We start from the raw sequence: 25,858 nt of genomic DNA on the forward strand, positions 1-25,858 counted from the left end.
TCGCAATGACGTCTATTCCAGCATTTGAGCATACGCCCATCGACAAGATATCTAACATTTGTGGAGACGTTCGCAATGCCTTTCTTTCCCATAAGACCAGACCAATCGAGTTCAGGCTTCAGCAACTGAGGAAGCTCTACTGGGGGTAAGTGATATTTCATGCCCTGTCTGGGTCTTAGCCTATCACCGATACAGGAAGCAGACAGCTAACAAATCAATTGACAGACTGAAAGACCACCGCGAAGCCATTGTCGAAGCCTGCAAGAAAGACATCGGCAAGTCAAGCTTCGAAACCTACCTGACTGAGAGCTCTTGGTGTGAGAATGACATTATCTTCATGTGTAACAACCTGGAGGCCTGGGCAAAGGACGAGAAGGCACCAGATGGAAAGCTCATGGACACGGCATTCAGCCCAAGAATTAGGAAAGAACCATTGGGCACTGTATTGGTCATTGGGTGAGCTCCACAATACCTCACTACATCCATGGAGGTCGCTTCGTGTCTGACTTGATATTTCCAGTGCCTACAATTTTCCCATCCAACTTTCCCTTGGACCGGTCATTGTTGCCATTGCAGCTGGCTGTACAGTCGTTCTGAAGCCTAGTGAGAATGCGCCTCACGCCGGAGCTGTCATGCAAAAGATTCTGGCCGAATATCTTGACCCCACATGCTATACCACCATTCAGGGCGCCGTCCCCGAAACCACCGCAGTCTTGGATCAGAAGTGGGACAAGATCTTCTACACGGGCAGCGAAGCAGTCGGAAAGATCATCGCAAAGAAGGCTGCCGAGACTCTCACACCCATAACACTTGAGCTCGGCGGTCGAAACCCAGCCATTGTCACCAAGAATGCTGACCCACGTCTTGCTGCCCGTCGCCTCATGTGGGCGAAGTGTCTGAACGCGGGTCAAGTTTGTGTCTCGCAGAATTATACCCTCATCGATAAGTCCATTCTCCCGGCTTTCATTGAGCAAGTCAAAAAAGCGCTCGGCGAATTCTTCCCCGACGGCCCTCAGAAGTCCGCCGATTACGGTCGCATCGTCAACAAACGTCAATTTGATCGCCTCAAGAAGCTACTCGAGTCCACCAAGGGCACCATCCTCCATGGCGGTCACATGGATGAAGCAGACTTGTACATTGAGCCAACCGTAGTGCAGGTCAATGACGAGCATGACCCTCTCCTAGCTGATGAGTCCTTTGGTCCGCTCATCCCCGTCCTGGCTGTGAACGACATTGACGAAGCTATCCGCATCGCTAACTCCGTGCATGACACTCCGCTAGGGATTTACCCCTTTGGTACTACTGCCGAGACTGATAAAATCCTGAACCAGACTCGCTCCGGTGGCGCATCAGTTAATGATGGGTTCTACCACGCATCCATTCCCACGCTGCAGTTTGGCGGTGTAGGTACATCCGGTCAGGGCGCATACCGTGGGCGTGCGTCGTTCGAATGCTTCACTCACCGCAGAAGTGTGACAACCACGCCGGGCTGGATTGAGGGTCTACTAGACGTCAGGTACCCGCCATACAACATGAGCAAGCAGAAGCAATTCGCCAGATTGAACGAGGCGACCCCGAACTTCGATCGCCAAGGACGCGCGAAGGCAAGCTGGGGTGGCTGGCTCATTGGACTAGGTGCCAACAGCAAGGGTAGTGGATTGGTCAGGTGGGCGGTACTGATTGCTCGTGAGTGAACTTCGCTAACTATACTAGGTGACCGTTACTAATAATATCATGTGTAGTCGCCTATGCTACGAAACATTATATGCAGAGGACATCGAAGTTATAGCCTTAATAAGGAGTGAATTGGTGGAATTGGGATTATCATGACAGAAACGAAATGTCTGGGCGGTCTGATTAATCTATCGTGTAAAACTATGCATCCTCTCAAGACGTCCTACGTTCATCATAATGGAAGTAAAGAGGCCTCAATCCTATCAAAGACATGAACGTGCAATCATGGTCATTGGACATTGAGTTGTGATTGGTCCCCGCACGGTCTCGACAGTTGTTGCATAACGCTAGCCTCATCCGGGCAGAACCTGGCCGTCCTCGTCCTCGTATGAGGTTTTGCCTCGCCATCATCATCACCACCTCACACACGTCTACTATACCACGACCAACCCAACTTCCGAGTCTTCTAACCATTACCCGATAATCTCAACGTGTACGAAGCTCCAACACCTCCACACTTATTCTGCGAACATGTGTCTTGCCTAAATCTTTCTTTTAACAACTTCTACAATGGTCAAATTCTACGAAACCTCCTACAGCTACGACTACTCTTTCTCTGCCGTCGCCCTGGCGTACTTTCTTCGCTACCCTAATCCTTATTCTACACATGTCGTCTCCACTGATGTAATCGATCGATCTTACGACCCGGCCTCGCAACAACTCACTACCACGCGCCTCCACCTCAAGAAATCCCGCGTGCCCGCCGCTGTTCTCGCCCTTCTGCCTCGTCGAGCCGTTGGAGCAAGCGAAAAAGGTGACAGTCAATCCTTCATCCTCGAGACTTCCACTGTGGACATCAAGAATGGGTGGATGAAGACTGAGAGTCGGAATTTGGAGTGGACGGGGGTGCTCAGCGTGATTGAGAAACAGATGTACCGGCGACCGATTGAAGTAACGAATATCACGTTCAGCAACTGCGAGAATGCGGCGGCGGCACACGGGATCATTGGGCCGAACAGTCGTGAGGCAGACCTCAAGACCTACGAGAAGACGGATGTGACGACGACTGTAGTATTACAGAGCCGGGTGAACCTTTTGAAGTGGCGGTCAAACAGCAGCGGGACGATGAACGGAGATGAAAAGCAAGGGTTTTTCAGTCGATGGAGTATGGGACCTGTGCAGCGCAGTATTGAAAGCATCGGCTTTAAGAGAGCGCAGAGGAGCCAGCCAAACGCGAAAGAGGGGATGAAGGTTGTGCTGGAGCGATTGAGACAGGGAGGGTTAGTGGCTGTGTTGGATGGGATGAGGAGGGATCGCGAGGAGGCGAATCAGGGTGTCTTCAAAAGACGGTATGGTGAGGGAGATGATACGAAGGCAACGGAGGTTGATGAGTAGCTATGCTCTTGGAACGGTTTCACTGTTCATTTTTTGTACAAAGTTCTTTTATTATTTAGCGTGGCGTCTAGGTTGTACTGTTTGGAAAAGCATCAAACAAACGCCAAATGCCGCTGGGTGGGCGGACCGAGAGCTTGTATTTGTTGGCACGGTATTGGTCGATGGACTGTATAACATGGATATCGGGCACCCAACGCTCTCGATAACTTCAAACGGAACCACTTCTCTCTCCATCTCGGCCAAGAGTATTCAAATGTATACATGTCACATGCATCGAAACATGTTCAATTTCATATCCATTCAAAACATTCGGATGTTCCGCCGGTCTGAAGCACGTTCGATCTCGTTTCACTTTGTAATCCAAACCATGTTTGCATGGATGCTGTCTCGAAACGTGCCCAATATCTGTTCCACAGACAGACCTGTGCGAATCTAAAAATCTCAAAGATGGTGCACAAGCAGATCGCCCTGTCGTAATTGCCAATTTTATTCATGTATATATATGACAGTCGTGTCAGTTTTACAGTATGATCCTTGGCTATCGATATGAGCATGCAGACACGATGCCTTCTATTTGACATTCACACTCCTCGGGAGCGGTACTCCTTTCATACTCATGTCGAATTTAAGGTGCCCATGCGACTCTCATTTCCAGAAATGTAACTTAGCTCCCCTAATGATACAAATCAATGTCGAGTCACATAATGAGCGCATCTACGCCGTAATTTCGTGACTCCTCGCTAGTCGTTTGGTTATATGCAGTAGTATGCGTACTCTATAGTATGTTTTAGGGACAATATAATCAATGCCAATCCTTGACGATCTCATGTCAATAGCAGCACATACACCACCAAATAATATGGAGGTCTGACCTGACCAGCTGAAAGAAGAACTGGGATTCACACTGTGTAGCTTCTGCTGATCGCCTTGTCCTTCCCGAAGGTTCTGGACTCTACTAAAGATATCGCCTGCTTTGCTTCGAGGGCTATTGCAATTGTCGGGCAGCGGCCCCATCGCCTGAGCATAATGTTTACAGGCATGCTCCGATGATGCTATTCAGTGCATACGCCCAGCTTAATAAGTACACGAGTCGCCGTCAGAGTTCGCTTTGTTATGTTTCTTGTATCACATATTAGCCACGGGAAGAGAAGAGAACTCGTTCTTCTCCCTAAGACATCTAGAGTTTGAAGTAAGCGGGCACATATTCTAATACCACGCTGCCGAATCCTCAGAGATCCCATTACAGTCTTGACTCACGCGACAAAGATTATAGGGGCTTCTACGCCCATAGGGCCAGTGATCAAACGTATCCTATTTGGCTTTATGGTGTTGAGGTTGTTTGGTACGTCAAACGTGTGGGCGGTTTCCGACTTTGCCGGGGTTTCATAGATATTGCTAGCCATGAGATCTCGCTGTGAACTTGTTCTTCTGCAGGGTGCTTACCGCATCTCTCTTTGATTGTTCCACGTCTTATAATTTCGCTGCCCCTTCAACATCCCATGTCGCTTTTGCTCTCGCGCATACCAACCCGTCCAGTGTCTCCAGCGTTGCCTGCACCACCACATCCTCCTCAGGACTTGGTTTCCCGAACGTGAACCATCCCTTCTTCTTTTCTTCTAGAGCATCTCGTAATTTCCTATCACCTTGTGGTTCCATTCCTGTGTGCAGATTCTTTGCAGTCGGTATCATGGCTCCAGCGTCAACGTCTACCTTGACGACGTAATATCTATTTGCCATCGTCGGCTTCAGATAACTCAATTCTACCCCTTTACACATCTTCGGCTCGTCCAGTCCCCGATCCGGCCCTGCTACTGCCCGAGTACACGCTTCGTCGAGCAACGTTGCGATAGCCCCTCCATGCGTTATATTGGGCCACCCAGATAGATTTCCACCGAGCCAGACGACCGCAACAAGTGAATGTGTGTAAGAATTATAGAAGACGCGCTGTGGCCCGAAGAGACCGGAGGCATGCAGTGTAGACACTGTCAGTGTGCGCGTCCCTGTGATCGTGCGAGGAGTAAGTGGGTTCGCTGGCAACGTGCCTTCGGGGGATTCGGTCTCAGCAATGTTGTCGATGAAGAGTTCACGCCATGCGCCAACCTCGGCGTCTGCGTTGATAGTCGTAGACTTTGTTTTGATGCGCATAGAGGCGACCAGTGCGAGCTCGTCGATATCGTGGGCGATCTTATCGAGAATGATTTGATCTTCAGGGCTGCCGGGATCGGGGTACCATGGCGGACGAATGAAGGTGCGGACGGACTCGCCAACGACGTAGCCAATCGAGAGTAGGATGAAGGCGGTGGCCCAAGGGACGAGCGAGGGTTGCTTATGAGTTCGAGGGGGGTTAGATGCTCGTTCAGCAGAGCCAGTACTGAAGCGGGCAGTTCGTAGGCACGTGGAAATGTAAGATGAGCCGATGGGACTGCGGTACCATCGGAGGGCGAGTGGTTGTGCACACCGCAATCGGGTCATTGCTAACACAATGTCTACGTGGAATTGTGGATAGAACACACCTAAGTAGGTAGATTATTTACAGGGCAAGCCCCGCCCGCCCCAAGTCAGCCGAGGAAATACCGGCAATCTGCATATACTGTCACCTAGCGCGGGCCGCGTCTATCAGCTAAATGAGACTTCTATGCACGTGGGATGTTAGACGCTTTGGCAGGGGTATCATTGGACTGAATAATCAATGACGTGGCCTGGCCGGGCCGTACACCTTTTACGATGAATACATCATCGAGCGCTTTCATTTAGCAAACGCCCTTCGAAGATATAATGTGAGTTTGTGGTTTACAATGCGCCTGGTCTCATATCTTCTGATCTTTCTCCTCCTACTCGAAAATATTTCCTAATATGCTCCATGCAGATACTCGTAGAACAATGGAACGCCCGAACGATGCCACTCATGTTGACTTGGGCGACCCTTTTATGATAACTGCTCCGTGGACGAACGACCCGAGTGAGCTTGATCTAGAAACCTACTTTCACCCTCTCCGGCCAAACGTGGGAGATCAATTTGGAATCCCAAACATACGACCCGTGATTAGAAATTGTCAGACAGAGGAGTTCTTGCTGATGGATGTTTCCAATCGATTCTACACCTGGTGTGTTCTTTCGGGTCGATTATTTCGAATTAGGCTGAAGGGACTGACGCAAATGGATGCTGCCATGTTAATGATGAATGGTTTTGAACCTAGGCTATTACGAGAGATGCATACTCCTTAGCGTTTGTGCATATTGATGTGCTCTAGAATTCGTGATATATATCGCGAATAGAATGTGTACAGCGGACAGAGATGCATTCGTCCTTGGTTCATATTGTATCATACCAGCCGACTAGCTCCAGGTTTTGAACCAGCCCCTATGATTCGAAGCAGCCACAGCTCAGAAAAGATACCTGATGAGGACGACATTCATGCAAGTTCAAACGCTGGAATCCATGTTCCCAATCCATGATGCAAAGACCACATTCCTTAACGCGACGTAGGCTTTGGCTTTGATGCCGCACCCTTCGCACCCTGCTTGCTTGCAATCCGCGAAGTCTGTCCACGAGAAGCAGCAGAAGCAGACTTTGCCTTTTCGGCCTTCTTCTTGGCCTCAGACTCTGCCTTCTTGTCCTTCGCTTGTTTGATTGAAGCCTGGCGGGCAGCAGCGCGCGCTTCCGGGCGCATGCTACGTTTCTCCTTGATTACGTCGAGCGAGGCACCGACGATGGCACGCTGGTGTTTTACTGTACGGCGGGTACGCTTCTTTGCGACTTCCTAGAGCGCGTCTTGAATTAGCTAGGTGTTTCTCGCGCAAAGATTTACGAGGTAATAACGTCATGTGAAAGAATCTTGCGTGTTGTAAGAAACCAGTGTGCGAATCCATACCTCTGAGATGCCCTTCTTGTGAGCTCTTCGGAAGAGAACCGTCCATGCGATGCGGCGAGGGTTCTTGCGCTGAAGGAACAAACTTTCCGACTTGCCATTTTGAAAGCGGAATATCTTGCTGTCGCCACGGACGTAAAGTTTTCCCTGTAAATATATTGCAGTTAGTGATTAATTCGAACGCTCTCTTGCCCACCATCTCGTATCTTTCCATTCCTGTAGTGGCTCTGTCTCGGTCGAGTTCGATTCATGCTTGGGGTTCAAGGGATACTTGACACGCACCTTTCCAGGGTAGATCTTCGCACCGCTGAAGGTATCGTCGTAAGTACGCATTTTGGCGGTTTTGTCGATGCGTACCGGCTGCTGTGGTTAGTGTCGTTACCGTAAAGTCGAATTCGATCAACGGGGTTCTGAGTGTGGGCGTCGCTTACTCGTCCCATCCGAGGACTAGCCGGCTACATCACTAGCGTGCTCCGCCAAGACTTCACTTTTGCAGGGGCAGGTGGCCACCTCAGCTTCTACGAGGCCCGTATAGTATGAATGTGCAAGGTTTAAAATATTTACTAATCTACCTGAAGGCCATCTGAGGGACATAAATACATCTCTGTCAGTCCTCTCTCGCACCTAATGGCCCCAAAGCCTGATAGGAAAATCATGAGAGCATAGTTAACGCATGAAAAATATTAGTATGTAGAATTACGAATCAATTGCACGTATAGCAATAGACATCCTTGTGAAGAATCATGCAAGCTTTCGCTAATATCAGAATGCAGTATTGAGCCATGGTTCACAGTAAGCAACTAAGCAGAAGGTCCAATCTAGACGACTGATACATCTGTTCAAGGGAATATGTTAGCGTAAGTACAGAGCAATAGATGGCAGCAGTTGCAGCAGATAAAAGTTGCCTCAGTGATCTTGGTGTAAATGATCATGCCCCGTAGGGTCAATTACTATCTAGTAGGTTCTAATCATTGGAAAATGGGATGGATGGAGAGGGTTGGGTAGGTATCATTAGCTTACCAAAGTCTATATATCAATGGCAACATTCCACAAGTCATGCAAGACCATGTTTCATTAGAATTTGATGGCCTAAGAAAGATTTAGCTGGATTCCGTTGAACATTAAGTATTTCATACAAGGAACGGCGATGTGGTTAAATCAGAGTATGAGGAATATCATCGCGTCGTAGCCGTTGAGAAACCCCGGCGAGGGTTTCCGGTCAACGAACTCATTCGCAAATTATATCATCAGGAGAGCGCTGCGAGGGGTATAGGAGTTCGGGGGGATCTCAACTTACCGACGTAGGTAGAGCCCCGCAGTAGCTAAGGCTATTGACTTTGCTATTCTTCGTCATATGCTGTACCATTTGTGAGCGAAGAGGCTGTCAAGCAAGGAGAGAAAGAGTCTTTGTATGGAAAGAAAACTTAGCGCGCGTGCAAGGTGGTGTCGCTAGGCGGGCGGTGTTCGGCACGAAGTTTTTCCGTCACCCACACGATTTTGCTACACACTTCCAACTCTCCATGAGTTGAAGATCGCTAAGTCAATCCAACAGAGCACCTTCCACCCACGCCCATCGAACCGAAAGTACGTCCACTCTATCATCAGACATAGTCGTAGGGAATCTACTGCTGACACAGGGATATTTGTAGGTCGCAATGGGTGACGCCGATATTACAGCATCTTCGTGGAGACAGGTCGAAGTCGGCCGAGTCGTTCTCTTTTCGTATGGACCATACGCAGGTCGCCTTGCAACCATAGTGGAAATTATCGACCACAAGCGTGTACGTTATCATGGAAATCTGGAGTTTCCGACCATTGGCAACGAACAAGCAAGCATAACAGTTTCGACTGACCGAAATCAGGTTCTCGTTGATGGTCCAGCATCCTCCGAAGACAAAGTCGTTCCCCGTCACGCCGCTCCGCTTTCACAGCTCTCTCTGACCGCTCACGTCATTCCTGGTTTACCTCGCGCAACCGGTTCCAGCAAAGTAAAATCCCTTTGGGAGAAGGAAGAAGTGGAATCGAAATTCGCCAACAGTCCCTTCGCACAGAAACGCGCGCAGCTCGCCAAGCGGAGAACACTCAATGACTTCGAGAGATTCAAGGTGATGCGTCTGAGGAAGCAGGTACGAAAATGCTCTAATGAGTCCAGGCAGTCAAAGGGCAGGAAGGACGATGCAAAAGATGAATCGCTAACGTATAACCAGGCTCGTTTCGAAGTCTCCAAGTCGTTGGCCAAGGTCCGCGCATCGGCCAAGGCGTGATGTGGACATGTTGGTGTAGTGCGTTTATGGGCTGATTAAGTGGAATCATGCATCCTGAAGGAGAACAGGTCTGGGTTTCAAAGACGTTCTTTCGGCGTCTTCCAATCAAAATTAACGAAATCAAATACTGAGTTGACTGAAGTGCTCGTGCCGGTCGATACTTTCTACATAGTAAGGACGGCCAGTACAATGTCCCTATCAGCTTGTAGAAATACCAATGATTGCGGGGCTATAATGCGCGAACCAGATTTAGTGATAAACTCGAATTGTTCATTGAAGTCACCCAGTTTGGCAGCTTTGTTGCTCCAAATCATGTACGATTTGCATAATACGTATTCACGCTCGCTAAGGAGCTAAGATTGCCCACACAACCGAAAAGGCCCGTGCTCACAGCTCCAGTACATTGCATTGCACTCCACCATCACAGCTTCGAGATCTTCAACAACATAACAACATGTCGAACCCACGTATTGAGGAATTGACAGACGAACCCGACAAGAAGATTGCTGAGGTCGAGGATGCCGAGGACAGCTCTGACTCCGAGGTTGAGGCGTCCGGCGCCGGTGACGGCGAAGTTGGCATCCCGGCTGGTGCCTCAGTCGCTGTACACTCCCGCAATGAGAAGAAGGCTAGAAAGGCGATTGCCAAACTTGGGCTCAAGCACATCGAAGGGATTACCAGAGTGACTCTGAGACGCCCAAAGAATGTAAGTGATGACAGCGGTTACTCTGCAACATCGTAGCTTCAAGAATTCATAACAATGGTCAACCTAATGCGGCGATCAGATCCTTTTTGTTATCAATCAACCTGATGTCTATAAGTCCCCTTCAAGCAACACTTGGATGTAAGCAACATCCGGTTTTCCCAAACTACGAACCATCATTCTGACTTACGAGCCAGTATCTTCGGAGAAGCTAAGATTGAGGACTTAAACTCGCAAGCCCAGGCCAATGCTGCGCAGCAACTTGCTGCTTCCGAAGGTGCCGGTGGAGATCACGCTGGACACGATCACGGCGACAAGGGCAAGAGCATCGACCTTGGTGGCGAGGAGAAGAAAGAGGAGGAGGAAGAAGATGATGGTGAGGAGGTTGATGACTCCGGACTCGAGGCAAAGGACATTGAATTGGTCATGCAGCAAGCCAGCGTCTCGAGGAAGAAGGCTGTGAAGGCACTGAAAGAGAACGACAATGACATTGTCAATTCCATCATGGCACTGAGTATATGAGGACTACACGATCCATGGCCTCTGTCTCGAAAACAAGCGCATACTATGTATGATAGCCAAAGCGCAAATGACATTTACAACTTTCAAAAGGCTAGGACCTACAATTAAAAGTATTAAGTAGTGAGACCGGACGGATGTATTTGCTTATAATACTGTGAGCCATTTTACAATCAAATGACTACCGTGTACCTTCAATCACTAAACGGGAGATTGTGTCCTTCGAGAATACTTCTTTGTAGGATCACTTCGTAGGAACCATAGGGGCGACATCACGTCCTTAGGGCCACACACAATTCGCGACACGTGCTTCGGTTGAGGGCGAAGTTGCGTATGCGGCTAGATTTATCACGTGATCACTAATACTCAATCGCGAACCCAAATCTCTTGCAGCTCCAGAGCGACGGACATCATCACGACATAGACCTCCCCCATTCCACACAACGTGCCAGTCATCAAAATGGCGGTAGGAGTAAGTAGACTCCTCTTGCTTACATCAATTTCGATACCATTGAGACGTAATTCGTTCTAATGCCAAATAGCGCAGCGCAGCTCTCAAGATCGACTGGACCAAAATCGGTACACAGCTCGGCCTCAAGGGCGCAACCGCGTCGTCCCTCTCCGCCTTCAAGAAGCGCAATGACGATGCCAGACGCAAGGTGCAGGTGCTCAGCGAGCAGCCCCAGAATGTCGATTTCGCCTACTATCGCTCCGTACTGAAGAACCAAACCATTATTGACGAAATCGAGAAGCAATTCAATGGCTTCAAGCCTGCATCCTATGATGTTAACAGACAAATCAAGGCTATTGAGTCCTTTGAGGCACAAGCTGTTAGAAGTGCAGAGGAAACAAAGGGTCTGGTCGACAAGGAGTTGAAGGACCTTGAGAAGACTCTAAAGAACATTGAGGATGCTCGACCTTTCGAAGACCTCACTGTGGTATGTTTGCTTGTGTTTACGCCTCTATGTCTCAAAGATTGGAGTACTAAATTGAGTCTCAGGATGAGGTTGCTGCTGCGCGTTCCGATATCGACGAACGCACCGAACAGCTCGTCTCCAAAGGCAAATGGACAGTGCCTGGCTACAAGGTAATCCCTGACCCCTTGCATGATGTGAACTCAATTGGCCATCAACTGATACACCTGCAGGAGAAATTTGGCGACCTCTCTGTCTTGTGAAACCATCTTCGATACCTTCTGCAGATACATTATCTGTCTGCATGTGCATAGCCCCCTAACTCGACTGTCACAATAGACTCTATAACTTCAATATCGAATTTATGCATGTGACACTGTTATCGATATACTCTGAACTGGTTAGATCGATGGATGTATATCAACATGTGACCGTAAGCATTCCCGGCTTCCGTCAAGTATATGGAATGGGACATTCGACTCCAGTTCGTCTACATTAGCTTGAACTCAACAGCGGCCCAGCTCAATACTGCCCATTCCACAAAGCTTTACTGCGTGGGTCGGCTCTCTGATACACCTCGAAGTATGGAAGTCTCATGAATAGTTCGCATTTCCAGCTTCTGATGCAAGTATTGTATCCTGTGACAAACCTTAATTGAACAAGATCACAATAGGTGTGGCATGATATCAGATTGCTGTGTTATTACATGCTCCCTTACCATCAGTAACACATACGCACTATCGTGTCTACGCCTTGGAGCTAACATTATAGTACATCTCAATTTCCTTAATCCGGAACAGATTATCCTCAGCGGGCGGATCTGCGGTCCAGCCCGGATCTCCATTCGCCCAATTATTCCACAGCCAGCTCCCAGAAACACCTGGGACGTCGGTTGTGTATTCCTTCTGAAGCGCACCATCCAAGTAGAACCTGCTCACACCCGGGAGCCAATCAATCCGATACTCATGCTCCGCCGAGCTGATATCAGACGGACTTGGTGCGCTGCTCCAGGTACGATCTGCAAATACACCGTTGAGGTCCTGGTTGGTGTAGAACAGGGGCCGGGACCCGTCACCGGGGTTAGAGAGTGATTTAGGGTCTGAGATCCATTCGATATCGATTTCGGCCCTATCAGATTTGTAAAAGAAGAAGCCTATATGAGTTAGGCAGAGCGCTTGGTCAGGGATGAGATGTATGGAACGGGGGAAATATACCATTACAAGCACCCGGTACATCGCCATAGATTGCCGTCGTGCGCACGCTGCCATAAAGAATGTTTGATTCCACGGTCCCGAGCTCGGCACCTGTAAGTGGACTTTGGGACTGACCACCGGGGATTATTAGGTCCAAATAGCCAGCGCGGACGACGGCGTTACTCGCCAGGAAGCGGTGACTGAACGGAGCAGAAGCGTCTTCAACAGTGTATTCGCTGGCATAAAGGCCCTCTGGAAGCGACGAGCCGGTGAACGTGTATGTTGCGCTGTGTGTGAATATTCCTGCATCACCGACCTCGTAGTTGTTCCCGTTCTTGGTGACACCAGGGACGCGCTTCGTAGACAAAGCAAGTGTGGAGGCCACAAATGCCAGCAGAGTAAGAGCCTTGTTTACCATGACGGGCGAAGGTTGTTGAGCCTAGGGTATGAGTACTGAGCGTGTTCAGTCAAAACAAAGAGCATATATACTGCAGAATATAAAACCCCGGGATCAGGAACTGTGCGTATAGAACGATTATTCCGCGTATCAGGTTCACTAAAGGCCCGAAGGAATGGGCATGCAAGTTCAACCTGCCTAGATCAGATTTCATTAGCCCAAAGCCCCCAGAATAGCATCAGGCGTCGGTTTAACATTGGATATAGAAATGCTTTAGACTCGATTGGGGCCTTCCAAGTTCGCCTGAATTCATATGCTGTTATAACCTCCTAGTTCATCACCCTACGATGGTACTCAGTTCAGACAGCCAATCGAAAGAACGACTCAGTGGCTCAATAATGCTGTGGCATTGGTAATTACGTATACACCTATGATCTGCTACGAAACGCTGATCGAGCCCTACAATGCCTATGAACTTGTGAAATCAAAGTCGATGTGGAGGGTTTCAAATGTCCAAGCGGCTTGAATAGAGAATTCTTTTGGGATGAGTATGTTGCCTGTTAATTGGACATGCATAGCGGAGCTGGACATTGGCAGCGCCATGATATTGCATTTAGCCCCCGTTCAGTTCGCAGCAGCCACAGCCACCTATGCAATATCGTAACAAGCCAGCTTTAGCCTCTCGTCCGGAAAGGTGATTGGACGGTATAACCCTGGTCCAAGTCAGAGGCTTTTCAGCTGAGGCTGGTATATGACTAGTAGGCGAACACTACGCGGCTTAATTACTTGAAAAGTACAATTACTATTTGGAAGGGTGATTCCCGGGTGGTGAGAATGAGTAGGACTACACACTACATAATTAGTGTAGGCTGAAACTATGGCTTATCGAGATACAGCTAGATGAGAGATAACTTGAGGGTTTCATTTCAATAAGGTCAGCAGAGTCTTCGAGCACTCTCGAAGCAATGCATCTCTGTATAGGAAGTGGTTAAAAGCATTGCATCAAGTGGGTAGTCCTTGCCACTGGCAAAGTATCTTTTGGATGTACGCCGCCGCTGTTGTGTGCTACAAAATAATGGATTTGCAGATCTTGCCCAAAGACATCGTTGTACACCTTCAGGGCTAGGTCTTGTTCTGTGCACATCTATCATTCTACCGAGGACTCATCGAGAGTGTGCACAGATAAATGACCTGTCACTGCACATCATGAAAGGTTGTAGACGTAGATGGCCGACAGCGAAATCCGAATATGCCAATTGTGAGAACCATAGCAAGGATGTGCAAAATTAGTGGACAGCCGCTCCCTTTAAGACAAATCCATCACTATATAGACTGCTACTATACGTTATGATCTAAGAGAGGTATACCACATATACACGCTCTGGTTTAGTGGAGGGTAGCTAATGACTATCGAAAATAATTAGACTTTATAGTTACTCTAGTATTAAGACGTGGCGCATGCGCGGGCGTAAGTGTCTGGACATGGATGACTGATAGACTTCTTAGACTTAGTCCGTATGTCCCGGTTATGGAGTATAGATATCCGGATGCTGCTGCGTTGATGCCTTTGAAATACCCACTAGCTCATGTCAAACTAGGCAGAGCAGAGTCTCCACGTTTCACTGTAGACAAGGCAGAGACTGGTGCATCGGCAGTAAGAGCACCGGATTTTTGGACGTGCTTTGGAATGACGTAGGACTGATATTTTCCCGATGTCTTGTACGAAATAGGGTTCTGTTTATGAACAGACCGTAATAGCAATGTGTCGGTCCGATTAGACTGTTTCCACAACGTACCTTAGCGTTCACAGTCGTATTATTGCACTACTTTTGGCTTGTCAGGGCGACAGACTCGCTGTAGGCATCGTCGAGTGCATTTCAAAGGTGATGTTATGGTAGTTGTCGGTTGGTCCGAAGGGGGTTCTATGCTGTTTATACCACTTGTCCGTTTCAGATAGGTTGTAACGGGGGCATCAGCTGAACGCATGCCAAGCCCAATGCAGTCCTGAAACATTCTCTTACAGGGTGGCGATTCTTTTGGCGCTGAGCCTCCGGCACTAATAGCCCCCATCGTGAAGAGATTGATGGAGATGTCATGTTCTGCTACTACAGCGCCATGCATTCATGATTCATGATTCGAGCATGCAATAAGCTGAGCGAATGGGGTCCGATTTACGAGGGACGAATTACCATGTCGTACGGCAAGTTACAAGCGATACATAGTGGGAACCCTCATACTGACCATGAGCACACCTCTCCGCGTCCCTGATTTCGACTCTTGTTAGACTCCATTCCTCCATCCTGGTCTGGTTCTGTTTCTCTTAACTTCGAGTCCCATTGCGACTGTGGTGCACTCTTCTCATTCACTCGTGTTGCTTAACGCATCCCAAATTCTACGATGTACACGCACGACAAATTCGGCAGCTTCTTGCTGTTTGTACTGTTCGTGTTGTATCTCAGCACAACTTTTGCGTAAGTGGAATTTCTCATGAGTGACGGTATGGCAAAACTGCTTGGCCTGGGCATGCAAGATTTGCCATCATTGCTCTTGGCTAGGTCGACCTCTGGCGGCTGTAGAGTACATGAAACTGAACGTTACAAGATGACCGTTGACCTCTAGTGAATGAAGTATGTTTGCTGATTCATTTATCCCAATAGGGCACCATCTACGAGAATCCCGACTCTAACAATACGGCAAGATTCCAACTTGACTGTCAGTGGAGATGGGTCATGCGGCGGCTCGTCAGGACAAACGTGTGAGGGCAGCACATTCGGTGATTGTTGCTCATCTAAAGGATTTTGCGGGAAGAACGAAAGCTATTGTACGACGGGATGCCAAGGTGATTTTGGCCAATGTCCAACCTCAGACACTAGTTCGGATGGGTCCTGCGGCGGTCCCACCAGCATCACATGCGTAGGCAGCGAATTTGGAAACTGCTGTTCAGCCCGCGGATAGTATGATTCCACACCAGGAAGGTTCCTATGTCGTCGCTGACCAATTACTCAGTTGCGGCAGTGGCTCGAGCTACTGTGGGAGCGGATGCCAGTCAGACTTTGGATCCTGTGGTGTGGGAAACATCATGTCTATCAGTTCAGATGGTACATGCGGTGGACCAGACAAAATCAGCTGTCAGGGCAGTGACTACGGAAATTGCTGTAGTCAGAGAGGCTAGTCAGTACACTTCAAGACTTGACAGCTGAACTCGCCGCTAATCCTACATCGTCAGTTGTGGTGCGAATGTCTCTTATTGTTCCTCGGGGTGTCAAGTATGTCTCCGTTTGTGACATCTTGTATCTGTTTTAACGTGTGCACAGAGCGAATTCGGAACATGTTTTCCAAGCGCATCTCATAGCAGCAGTGTCGACCTGAGCTCTTCGACGGCAATAATCACCGACACAGCCACCAACTCAGAGGCAATGAGTGATGGCGGGATATCAGGCGGAGTAATCGCCGGCGCTGTAGTCGGTGCCGTTGGTGGAGTTTGCCTGGCAGGACTTGGAATGTTCTTCGTATGGCGGATGCGGAAAGCTCGGAGCTCGGAGCGATTGACTTCCGGTGCTCATACCCGGGACCCCTCCTTGCATGGAGACCAGAAGCCTGTGCCTGAACTGCAAGTGAATGAGGCTGTTAGCCCGCATCAGGAAGCTCTTGTCAGCTCTACTCCATATTACGAAATGCCAATAGGGAAGAGGCACGAGAACTTCGTAAAGAGGCCGGCGGAATTGGATACCTCACAAGCCTTTGAAATGCCAGCTGAGGATCACTGTCTGAGGAAATGAGAAATGGCATGGTTGTCTGAGTTGATCAATTTCCTGCGAATCATATTAGCGAACGTGTTTATAGAAGTCTGGAAGTTTGCCCGCACTTGGGGAACCATACTCTTATCTAATCGACAAAACGTATGTAATGCATTGTTCCCAATTCGAAGTCATCTCCAATGACAAGGGGCGGTTATGCGCGAGGAAAAGATGGCTATGTATCATAGGTAATGGAAGCCTGAGATATATTAGGGCGGTGAGGTGAACTAACAACATCTGGAGGTGACCTCGGGACATATCCTGAAGAGTTCAGAGGTAACAATGTCTAGCAGGAGTACCACCAGTTATCTAGACAATAATTAGACATGATATCCATTTTACACTTCAGAGAAGAGGACAAAATATACGGTTCGTGTTGGATGTGCCGCGTAGTTCGGATACATGGGGCGCAGAAAATTGATCAGTCTATATAAATCCGAATACTATGACGTATCTGCTTATCTTGCCCTTAATTTATTTTCTCGACCGTGAGGTCTGTGATCTTTACAGTTGCGTCCTCGCGAACAGTATGTGCGTTTTCGTGACTTCGTGAGGTGTAGACGTGAATGATTGGTGTATTCATATCCTTCGATCAAGTGCTTCCACGCGTGCACGGAAGCCTTTCACAATCTCTCCAATACGGCGAATCTTGTCAAATTCAACCTGGAGCTCGTTGGTCTGCCGGATGATCTCGTGGAAACGGGCAATTTCTGCATCGGCATTGCCAATCAACGTGCCTGCGCGGTCATGCTGCATGTTGGTGAACTGTGCGGCTTGGGCGTTGAGCTATGTGTCAGGCATTAGCATGATAACAGATCATCCCCGAGCCGAGCTCACATAGTGCCATCGCGACGTTATGGCGTGCAGTAAACGATCGAAGTGCGCAGAGAGTTGAGCCAAGCTGGATGGATCCAGAAGCAGTCGTCCTTGACTTGATGCATTGCTAGCAGCGCGTGAGGAAGAAGCACCGGCTTGAGATAGTGCGATGGCTTGCTGTTGGCGCAGCGTTTGGATCTCTGCGCCTGTGAGACCCAATTGAGAATCTGGTATCGAATTGGCGGGAGAGGTCATGGTGTTTCAGCTGTTTGTAGGCCTCTCATGGTCATGGTCGAGGAACGCCAACGACTGGCATGACCGCACGCAGTGGAAGGTCGCATCCGCGAATGGGTAATTAGGCTCGGTGTTGGAGAAGCGGAAGAGCGGAAGAAGGTGTGATGCGGGTGGGAGAAGAATTAAGATGAGATAGCGCTCTGTTACACGAACCCGGAGGGGCTAAGGGAAATGAGACGAAGCGGCGGCGAGGGTATGGTGGTCACAGTCAAAGGCACAACAGCCTGGAGGCAGTCTTATTTTTGGATGATATAGTTAGACGAGGATGAGATTGGGATGGATCCAATGATGAACTCATCCATGGATGGATGCTTTGTCCGGGGGAGCTTCGAAATGTCGAACGGTTCTCCACTTCACTTAACAGTAGTACCTGCTTGACTGATGACCACATCCATCTGCATATACCTATACCAACCATAGCATCTACTGTATGCAACCCCATGATAATTCGATTTGCGTGCGTTTCTTCTGTATGCACGAAGTAGGCTGAGCACTCCCAATCGTCCTGCAGCCCTATCCGCAGCCATGTCACTGACATCCTTAGCTTTCGAAAACTCCCCTGTTCGACATTGACGTTAATCAGGCAGCAACTTCATTTGAACGCTTGCAGCTAATCCATTCCCCCCGGCGTCGAGACTCTTTGTTGTTTCGCTCACCAGCGCCGCGAATCTAAAGCCCTCAAACGTGTTGTGACCTTGCCTTGCCGCCTCCAGCGACTGTTCATGTCAATTATATCTGTGATTCACTCTGAAAACACACTTTGATTGAGACCGAATAATCTAGTTAATTGACATGTGCATAAATTACGCGCCCTTATTGTATCATCAAGGCTTCGCTGCATCATTCTGTCCACTAGTCCACGGAAGTGGCTGGCGGCGAAGCAGACCCCTGCCTGTTTCCTTTATTCGTTCCTCCACACACAATCAGCAGCAGCACACCCTCTCAAACGGTCATCGCGACATTCCAAGAAGGTGGGCGCATTCTCTGGCTAAATACCTAGGCTTTCGGGAAAAGGGACGGCTCATTCGGTCGTCTTACTTCTCGCATGAACGTCTCTACCTGTCGACTTGTTCCTTGGCCTCGGCCGTATACCCTCCTTGCTAACCTTTTGGACACAGTTTACAAGGCGGTCCCGTCTGCTCATCTTTAGTAGACACACCAAGCACATGTGATGTCGGCAAAGCTGTCTCAAACCTTTAGCCCGGCTTAAGAGCGATCTGACAATGGTAATTAAACCAATTACCTGTTCGAGGCTTATATACCATCACAAGATAGACATCACAGGACCACGGCACCATTCACGGCACCAAACCAAGAAGATTCGATCATTGGAGCTAGGCGGCACCTAGTATCACGCGAGCGTCGCTCATAAAGGGTAGAATCTTATCTGCTATTACAATGCTGCTCTCTATGCCATATGGAGACGAGATACCACGCAGTCGATCTTGAGGTCCGTTCTACCTTCTCTACTCGAGGTACAACAAGCAGTATCCAGATGGACGATCCTTCTGCAAAGGTGATTTTTCGACATCCACCTGGGATTGAGATCTTATGCTTCCAGTGGCGCGTCTCAAGCTGGTGGTATGAGCAACGACGACGACATTCTTCTTGTGCACGAAGGTTGTGGTCAGTCTTAGCAGTGAGCGCGATAGTCCAAATGGTAATGCTACAACTTCGAGCATGCTCTAGTGTTCGGTCAGGTCAACTCGATATCCCATGCCAGGCTACAACAGGTCTTTATGGTTGTCACTGACCGTGAAACAGTTCAGAGAAATTTTTCTAGAATTGGCATGCGTATACATGCTATGCAATGTGTTCAAGACTGCCATATTCTATGCAAACATCGCGTTTTCAGGCTTGCAAACTGCCATACTAAAAGCCTACATCGTCACAGCCACATCATCCGTCATAAACTTGTTGATATCGCCCAGAAAACATGCCGCAATAACACTGATGCCTCCAAAGGCAGTGCTGACGTAGTATACATGCTTGTATGCCGCTGCGTACGCCAACTGTCCGGCGAGAACAACTGCATTATAGATCGTCTCATTGCCCTTAATTCCAGGGATTTCGGCAACGACATGCAACAATGATGCACCAGTCAGCTCTACGACTTCTCCAATGATGGCCGGCGAGGTGATGTTGTGCATAGCAAGTGTTCTGCCAATGTTCTCCATTGCGTACGGGACGAACTTCTGCGCGAAGACATTGAAGTAGATGCAATATCCAATCGAACCGCCAATAACACGGATTGCAAGTGTCAGTGCAGTTACGGTCGCAATCAGGTCGTCAGGACAAACGATGGTCGTAATGATTGATGTCGGAACGACAATCCCGCCAATCCCCAGACTTCCGATCACTAGAACTATCCAAATGATGTTCAGATTGTCTCTTTCGGCTGCAGCCAGGCCACCGCAACCCGCAGTCATTAGAATTGAGGACACGATGAGTAATTCGCGGTTTCGACCCCTGAACCTGGACAGCAACAACAGAACGATAAGCGCACCAGTAAGAATACCGAAAGCGACGGGAAGACCTCGTATTCCAACACCCACAGGATCGTGGCCATATACGTTGAAGGCTTGTGCTGGCCAGAACATAACGAGCGAGAAGAAATTGGCACCAGATATGAAGGTGATCACAAGCGTAAGGAGCAGAATACGCGGCTCCCGGTGAAGACGCTTAGAATAGATTGGGTAGGAAGCAAACCAGCCCTCCCATACGACGAACGCGGCAAGCAGTCCAGCACCAATCAGTAGCGGCACCAGAACATGTACTGAGGTCCATTTGTATTGATACCCTCCCCATTGCATGCCGGCCAAGAACAATATCAAGCCTGCAATGCTGAGGAAGCCACCAATGTAGTCAATCTTGGCAAGGACTTGCCTCCTGGTCATGTCTTGCAAATTGATTCGAGGCGGTGGGAAGTAGAAGACAACTAGCAGTGCGAGGCCGATGAAGTTCCACACGCTGCATACAACACCAATATACCTCCAGGTGCTGTGGTACGCAATCAGTTGAGCCCAGAGGACGGAGGGACAGAATGGAACGATGCTGAGTACAAGCAAAGCTACGTATGTGCCACGTTTCCTGACTGGTGCGAGCTCTGACGTCGCAGCCAGAGCAGTAAGCTCAGTGATGCCAGCACCGATGCCGGCAAAGGTCATGCCGCAAATAAACCAATTCATCGTATGAGCAGTGGAAGAGACTACCATCCCGAGGAGTATGAAGCAGGTTCCAAGGATTGCAACGTATCTAAGCTTGTCAATCAATGGACAAATGAGCATTCTGCCTATACGACAAACCTTCGACCAAGCAAGTCGCTCAAACTTCCAACAAACGGACAAACGGCAGCAAGTGATAGCAGGTTAGCCAACACAAACCAAATCCATCTATCAGTACCTCCAATATCACCATAGATGTATGGGGTAACACCACCAAACAGATACACTGGGATCTGCGAACCTGTCCATATGATAGCCATGGCTACAAGAGACATGAGACGCTTTGTAGACACTGGACCACCTTGATGATTCTCGGGGTCTGAAGGGCTCGAATTAGCTTGACTGTACATATAGTTTCCATCAGCTACTCACCTGCGAATCCGCTATCGGGAGACTTCACATGCTGAGCATATTGGGCGGTAGGCTTTTCCATCGCGGTAGCCGACTCATGGTCCGAACTGGAGCTATTTGGTATGGCCATAATGATAATGTGGATGAAAAAGGCAGTGATGAGCTGGACGACGCTCAATATAAGAGCGACAACAGGCGAATGGATGTTCCACTCAAGTGTGTTTCGAGCTCCTCCTGTTTGCCAGCATTCGCAGCCAACATCAGGGCATCGTATGACAGTAGTAGGATGCGATGTATGTGACAGTAGGATTTGATATACCGTGGATCCTTCAGTCATATATGTACATACGATATCCCTGAAATGCCTCACTCATCTTCTAGATGTGCAAGCACCAGCTTGCGACGCACCAACTTGCCCATGAACCCATGATAGTGTTGCCCAAAGAAGCACCAAGTCCGCTTTGCTGATTAGCTTCCCCCCAGATCCTAGCTCTTCGTCACTGTAGAAAGTAAATGAAACTAATGCGCACCGAGACACTCTAGGATTCTTCCACAGTGCAAGTGTAAAATGCCGCTCACGCCACTGCACTTGGGCCTGCACGAAGCGCAACAAAGCAACAGCCCGATAACTACAGTAAGTTAGGTACAAGGGGAATCCCAGCTCTTATCATCCAAATCCTTTTATGAAACAGTTACGCTACGTAGTAACATCAAGTCACCTACAATATACCTACTCTATCCTCCTATAGCTCTACTGTGATAGTAAATTAAGCTTTTATACCCTAACACAGTTCATGGAAGATATAGATAGTATATTTTAACAGAGAAAAGAAAACGATTGCTTGAGAGCAAGTACTGATACATTATATCAAAATCCTTATATTGAGTTGCACACTACAAACAATCATTAGTGTTGAATCTCGTCCACTTTTTTACAGTACCATGAAATGTCTTAAAAAGGGTAATAGACTCAACTCTTAGTCTTGAAACATTGTTCTCTATGAAGGTTGGTTGTATTCTCAGCAAGGAGTATATTTGGTAGATAGTTTATAGAGCCTCTCAGGCCATAGATTACACAAGGATAGCTAAATATTTATGAGTGTTCTGACTGATTCTTGTATAACAGCTGCTGGGCGAAGTGCGGAGAACCTGGAGAGTCGCCACCACGCTGTCAGGGTGTTATTTTTGTTTCTAGTAATCCGCCCGAAGTAGGGACTGTTTATAGACGCGTGCAGCGACTAGGAGAACATGGTAGCGGGTTGACTTTGCGAAGTTGGGTAGACTGTTTATTAACTTTTGGAGATGCTCTCAGTGCTAATAGAACAGTAATGAGTAGATGTATTACTCGTCAACAAACAATCTACAGGCTGCCAGCCCGCCTGGAAAGGGTTTGCAGTGATCGATAGCATCAGGTTGATTTCACGTCTGGCCAAATACATAGCTGTTGATTGCATCAGACCGTAGGTATTGTAGTGTATTCCACTCAAGAAGCTACTCATGAGTAGCTAACGGAATTTCCATTCTCGTGAACAACGCATTGGTAACACATCGAGTTGACTTCGATGTGTGCATTTAAGAAAACTATAACGCGGCCGCCAGACAACAGAGTAGAGTACCCAAGAGAAACCAAACGCCGTTCAATGCAAATAACTCAAACAAAGGGAAACCAACATACGCAGCCAGCTCGGTCGTACTTTCGTCCCCAATCACTCTTCACTCATCGCAACATACAGGCATGGCTAAATCAGTGTTTCCTTCTCCTCCAAATATGCCACGTTCCATTACCGGTGAGGTAGTATGCCTCTACCTCTCGACGCCCCTCGTGCTAGGAACGGACTAGGCATCTCGTCTCTTTCTGGGTCCCATTCTGCAGCGAATCTTGTCCCCGTCCTACGTTTTCCATCATCGCCAGAATCGCTGCCATAGCTACCGTCGCTCAATGGTGCTCTTCCTTGTGAGAGCTCGACTAGCGTTCGGCCTTGAAGATTCTTTCGCATAGCTATTTGACGCATCTCGTCAACGTTACCTCTCTTGCTTTTTAGTGTTGAGGCTGCTGTGGGAGCAAACGCTGACGAGAAATCCTTGACAGATGTCCCAGCGGGTGCATTCGGCCCGAGTTTACGTGTGGGACTTCCGCATTCGGTTGGCAAGGGCATCTTGCTCTTCCGCCGGTTGGGAGAAGTAGCAACAACAGGCACCGTGCTCGTAGGGCGAGGGCGAGTGCTGGCAGCGGTAGTGGCAGTTACAGCTCCAGTAGGTGCAAGAAGATTGGGCGCTGACCCAAGCCGGTGAGTGGGATTCAAGGTTGGTTTATTCTGTATGGGATTGAATGTCTTGAATGGATCATCCGCCATCGCCGTTTTCCTTGGTCGAGTAGGAGACGGAAGCGTAGGAAGTTCATCATCCCCCAAGAAATCTGCATCTACATCATCATCGTCAGAAGGAAGGTCTGATGGTGACTCTGGGATCTTAGGCTCCCAACGCTCCGGAGCTTGAAACAAGTTCCGCTTTATGGGTAGCCGCCGTGGTGATAATGACAGCGCTCCTACACCCATCGGTGATGGCTCAGCCATCTGCACATCCATAGGTGATGCTATATTAGATCCCTGTTGAAACATGGTTTTGGCCCGCGTGAAGGGCGTTCGCGTCGGGCGTTTGGTGGGCCGGAAGGACGGCCTCGAAGCGTCGGGCGATTCGAGTGAGAGGTCAGAAAGATCCGTCTGACTTGGAAAATCTGATCTCGAGCCCAGAGTGCTATGCGACTTCCCATGGTTATCGCTGCTGTCTCCCACTTTATCCTCATCCGCCTCCATGGTTGGTGTCAACGAGCGAACAAATTCTCCATCGCTTGAGGAGTTCTCAGTCAAACGACGGTCTAGTTCTTGTGCCACACGTTTGCTAACTTCTCCTTCGAAAACTCGTTCCAACCTTTCCATCTCCAGCTGCACTTGGCGATCGATCTCTAGTCGAGCTTTGACCTCCCATTCTCTCCGGACCGCAGCGTCGATCTCGACACGAATGTTTGTATTTTGAAGCTCGATGCGAGTCATCTTACTGTTGAGCTCCTTGAGAGCCCTTGTAGCCTGATCCTTTTCATGTTTCATCTGTTGGGCCAAAATCACGACCTCCTGTTCCTTGCGCATGAGCTTTATGATTGGCAAATTGAGAAGCTGTGCAGTGCTTGGTCGATGACTCGGATTGGTCTGTAAGCAGCTGTCAATAACCTTTTGTAGCTCTCCGGAATAGCAAGCTGGTATCCTTTCCACTCGCCCAGCTCTGATCTTATTTATAAGATCGACGTGAGTCTTCGCATTGAATGGGGGCTCCTTTGCGCAAAGTTCATGAATGATACAGCCAAGGGACCATATATCAGAATGTAGAGTATAACGCTCGGCACTGCAGATTTCAGGGGACATATAGAATGGAGTGCCAACATATGTGGAAGCGAAATCGTGAGATTGCAAAATCTTTGAAAGCCCAAAGTCTCCGAGTTTGACAGAGTTGTCTTCTCCAAGAAAGACTACACAAGCATATCAGTAAAGTCTCCTACTAGACTAGGGTGATACCATACCATTCTCTGGCTTCAAATCGCGGTGCAGTATCATGAACATGTTTTGTTTGCTCTTCAGCGGTTTTGCATTATTCCCCAGGCCCATGATATCGTGACCAACGTCGGGAGCATTCTCGCCATAGTGACATCGGTATAGAGCAGAAAGCATCTGAGAGAATACGCTCCAGACGAACTCTTCCTCTGCATACTGATTCTTTATTTTCAAGTTCTTAATCAGTCGACCAAGGTCACCATTGCCGCAGTATTCCATATACAGGTGGAGGTCCTGAGACTCTTTGAGATGATCTCGTTCATAATACCGAACTATGTTTGGGTGGTGAAGTTCTTTTAGGATAGACAATTCTGCCTGTAGCTGTTCTCTTTCTTTCTGAGACATGCGTGTGTAGCTAATCTCTTTGCGACACAATATCTACGAAGGTCAGTCATGTCGCAACAGTAGGGCGAGCACCAGACCTGGTTGTCGCACTTCCTCCGGACTTTGCGGATGACGCCAAAAGAGCCATGGCCTATGCAAACTTTAGTTTTCGTTTTTGGTTAGATAGAAGGACAACTTACCTATCTTCTCCAGGACATCATATTTGTTGTCTTCGTCTGCCATTATGCTGGACTAGGAGTTATCGGGCGAGGTAAGAAGAGCGAAGAATGACCGCTGCTGCTGCTGTAATAACGAGGGCGGTGAATAAATTATCTGCGGCAAACATCAATCATATTTGTGTAGTAACGTCGTTTGCTGGAGCTTGCATCTTGCTAGTGAGAAGGTCAGGTTAGCCCTAGCAGGTTGCAATGCAATAGCAGTCGTGGTGGCGTGTTGACATGTTGGCACGGCAACGAAGCGCCTCTGTCCACTCCCGACCCGGGGATGCCCGACCATTCTCCG

At 48.6% G+C, this 25,858-nt stretch overlaps 14 protein-coding genes across 14 annotated transcripts; 7 read left to right on the top strand and 7 right to left on the bottom strand.

Moving 5' to 3' along the window:
- Window positions 1-5: 5 nt before the first annotated feature.
- On the top strand, window positions 6-1,789 carry EJ05DRAFT_494833 (fatty aldehyde dehydrogenase; the record flags this gene model as incomplete). The annotated part of the gene is made up of 4 exons (XM_033746214.1): window positions 6-145; window positions 226-456; window positions 521-1,686; window positions 1,743-1,789. 4 exons carry the CDS (start codon window positions 6-8, stop codon window positions 1,787-1,789), a joined length of 1,584 nt encoding a protein of 527 aa, XP_033595727.1.
- A 297-nt stretch (window positions 1,790-2,086) lies between these two features.
- On the top strand, window positions 2,087-3,417 carry EJ05DRAFT_480307 (MSF1-domain-containing protein). Its single transcript, XM_033744849.1, has one exon. It carries the CDS (start codon window positions 2,245-2,247, stop codon window positions 3,067-3,069), a length of 825 nt encoding a protein of 274 aa, XP_033595728.1. The 5' UTR covers window positions 2,087-2,244; the 3' UTR covers window positions 3,070-3,417.
- An 894-nt stretch (window positions 3,418-4,311) lies between these two features.
- Window positions 4,312-5,587, bottom strand: EJ05DRAFT_209202 (uncharacterized protein). Its single transcript, XM_033739800.1, has one exon. The coding sequence runs from the start codon at window positions 5,539-5,541 to the stop codon at window positions 4,540-4,542; it is 1,002 nt and encodes a 333-aa protein (XP_033595729.1). The 5' UTR covers window positions 5,542-5,587; the 3' UTR covers window positions 4,312-4,539.
- Window positions 5,588-6,418: 831 nt separating this feature from the next.
- On the bottom strand, window positions 6,419-7,394 carry EJ05DRAFT_209361 (60S ribosomal protein L24a). Its single transcript, XM_033739801.1, has 4 exons — window positions 7,370-7,394; window positions 7,221-7,298; window positions 6,942-7,085; window positions 6,419-6,830 (listed from the first exon to the last, which is right to left on the bottom strand). Exons 1-4 carry the CDS (start codon window positions 7,376-7,378, stop codon window positions 6,543-6,545), a joined length of 519 nt encoding a protein of 172 aa, XP_033595730.1. The 5' UTR covers window positions 7,379-7,394; the 3' UTR covers window positions 6,419-6,542.
- Window positions 7,395-8,593: 1,199 nt separating this feature from the next.
- Window positions 8,594-9,549, top strand: EJ05DRAFT_470067 (60S ribosomal protein L14; the record flags this gene model as incomplete). Its single annotated transcript, XM_033742927.1, has 3 exons — window positions 8,594-8,719; window positions 8,801-9,064; window positions 9,146-9,549. 3 exons carry the CDS (start codon window positions 8,594-8,596, stop codon window positions 9,200-9,202), a joined length of 447 nt encoding a protein of 148 aa, XP_033595731.1. The 3' UTR covers window positions 9,203-9,549.
- Window positions 9,550-9,656: 107 nt separating this feature from the next.
- On the top strand, window positions 9,657-10,582 carry EJ05DRAFT_470068 (nascent polypeptide-associated complex, alpha subunit; the record flags this gene model as incomplete). The annotated part of the gene is made up of 3 exons (XM_033742928.1): window positions 9,657-9,908; window positions 9,988-10,046; window positions 10,103-10,582. The coding sequence occupies 3 exons, from the start codon at window positions 9,657-9,659 to the stop codon at window positions 10,425-10,427; spliced, it is 636 nt and encodes a 211-aa protein (XP_033595732.1). The 3' UTR covers window positions 10,428-10,582.
- Window positions 10,583-10,656: 74 nt separating this feature from the next.
- EJ05DRAFT_209388 (mitochondrial ATP synthase) lies at window positions 10,657-11,843 on the top strand. The gene is made up of 4 exons (XM_033739802.1): window positions 10,657-10,896; window positions 10,967-11,362; window positions 11,425-11,511; window positions 11,572-11,843. Exons 1-4 carry the CDS (start codon window positions 10,885-10,887, stop codon window positions 11,599-11,601), a joined length of 525 nt encoding a protein of 174 aa, XP_033595733.1. The 5' UTR covers window positions 10,657-10,884; the 3' UTR covers window positions 11,602-11,843.
- Window positions 11,844-11,867: 24 nt separating this feature from the next.
- Window positions 11,868-13,172, bottom strand: EJ05DRAFT_209536 (concanavalin A-like lectin/glucanase). Its single transcript, XM_033739803.1, has 2 exons — window positions 12,553-13,172; window positions 11,868-12,491 (listed from the first exon to the last, which is right to left on the bottom strand). The coding sequence occupies exons 1-2, from the start codon at window positions 12,947-12,949 to the stop codon at window positions 12,085-12,087; spliced, it is 804 nt and encodes a 267-aa protein (XP_033595734.1). The 5' UTR covers window positions 12,950-13,172; the 3' UTR covers window positions 11,868-12,084.
- A 2,015-nt stretch (window positions 13,173-15,187) lies between these two features.
- EJ05DRAFT_209700 (uncharacterized protein) lies at window positions 15,188-16,260 on the top strand. The gene is made up of 4 exons (XM_033739804.1): window positions 15,188-15,399; window positions 15,586-15,866; window positions 15,935-16,194; window positions 16,243-16,260. Exons 1-3 carry the CDS (start codon window positions 15,326-15,328, stop codon window positions 16,126-16,128), a joined length of 549 nt encoding a protein of 182 aa, XP_033595735.1. The 5' UTR covers window positions 15,188-15,325; the 3' UTR covers window positions 16,129-16,194; window positions 16,243-16,260.
- Window positions 16,155-16,923, top strand: EJ05DRAFT_480314 (uncharacterized protein). Its single transcript, XM_033744850.1, has 2 exons — window positions 16,155-16,194; window positions 16,243-16,923. The coding sequence occupies exon 2, from the start codon at window positions 16,345-16,347 to the stop codon at window positions 16,705-16,707; it is 363 nt and encodes a 120-aa protein (XP_033595736.1). The 5' UTR covers window positions 16,155-16,194; window positions 16,243-16,344; the 3' UTR covers window positions 16,708-16,923.
- Window positions 16,924-17,031: 108 nt separating this feature from the next.
- Window positions 17,032-17,919, bottom strand: EJ05DRAFT_209783 (uncharacterized protein). The gene is made up of 3 exons (XM_033739806.1): window positions 17,563-17,919; window positions 17,094-17,511; window positions 17,032-17,034 (listed from the first exon to the last, which is right to left on the bottom strand). Exons 1-2 carry the CDS (start codon window positions 17,794-17,796, stop codon window positions 17,305-17,307), a joined length of 441 nt encoding a protein of 146 aa, XP_033595737.1. The 5' UTR covers window positions 17,797-17,919; the 3' UTR covers window positions 17,032-17,034; window positions 17,094-17,304.
- On the bottom strand, window positions 17,920-18,360 carry EJ05DRAFT_209732 (uncharacterized protein). Its single transcript, XM_033739805.1, has one exon. The coding sequence runs from the start codon at window positions 18,275-18,277 to the stop codon at window positions 18,044-18,046; it is 234 nt and encodes a 77-aa protein (XP_033595738.1). The 5' UTR covers window positions 18,278-18,360; the 3' UTR covers window positions 17,920-18,043.
- A 1,355-nt stretch (window positions 18,361-19,715) lies between these two features.
- Window positions 19,716-21,540, bottom strand: EJ05DRAFT_504939 (MFS general substrate transporter; the record flags this gene model as incomplete). The annotated part of the gene is made up of 3 exons (XM_033747639.1): window positions 19,716-21,090; window positions 21,141-21,378; window positions 21,432-21,540. 3 exons carry the CDS (start codon window positions 21,538-21,540, stop codon window positions 19,716-19,718), a joined length of 1,722 nt encoding a protein of 573 aa, XP_033595739.1.
- Window positions 21,541-22,798: 1,258 nt separating this feature from the next.
- Window positions 22,799-25,579, bottom strand: EJ05DRAFT_514785 (kinase-like protein; the record flags this gene model as incomplete). Its single annotated transcript, XM_033748563.1, has 4 exons — window positions 22,799-24,930; window positions 24,982-25,390; window positions 25,435-25,487; window positions 25,537-25,579. 4 exons carry the CDS (start codon window positions 25,577-25,579, stop codon window positions 23,192-23,194), a joined length of 2,244 nt encoding a protein of 747 aa, XP_033595740.1. The 3' UTR covers window positions 22,799-23,191.
- Between the last annotated feature and the right edge of the window lie 279 nt (window positions 25,580-25,858).

The sequence above is a fragment of the Pseudovirgaria hyperparasitica genome, assembly GCF_010093815.1.
Source record: "Pseudovirgaria hyperparasitica strain CBS 121739 unplaced genomic scaffold EJ05scaffold_20, whole genome shotgun sequence".
NCBI classification, from domain to species: Eukaryota; Fungi; Ascomycota; class Dothideomycetes; order Acrospermales; family Acrospermaceae; genus Pseudovirgaria; species Pseudovirgaria hyperparasitica.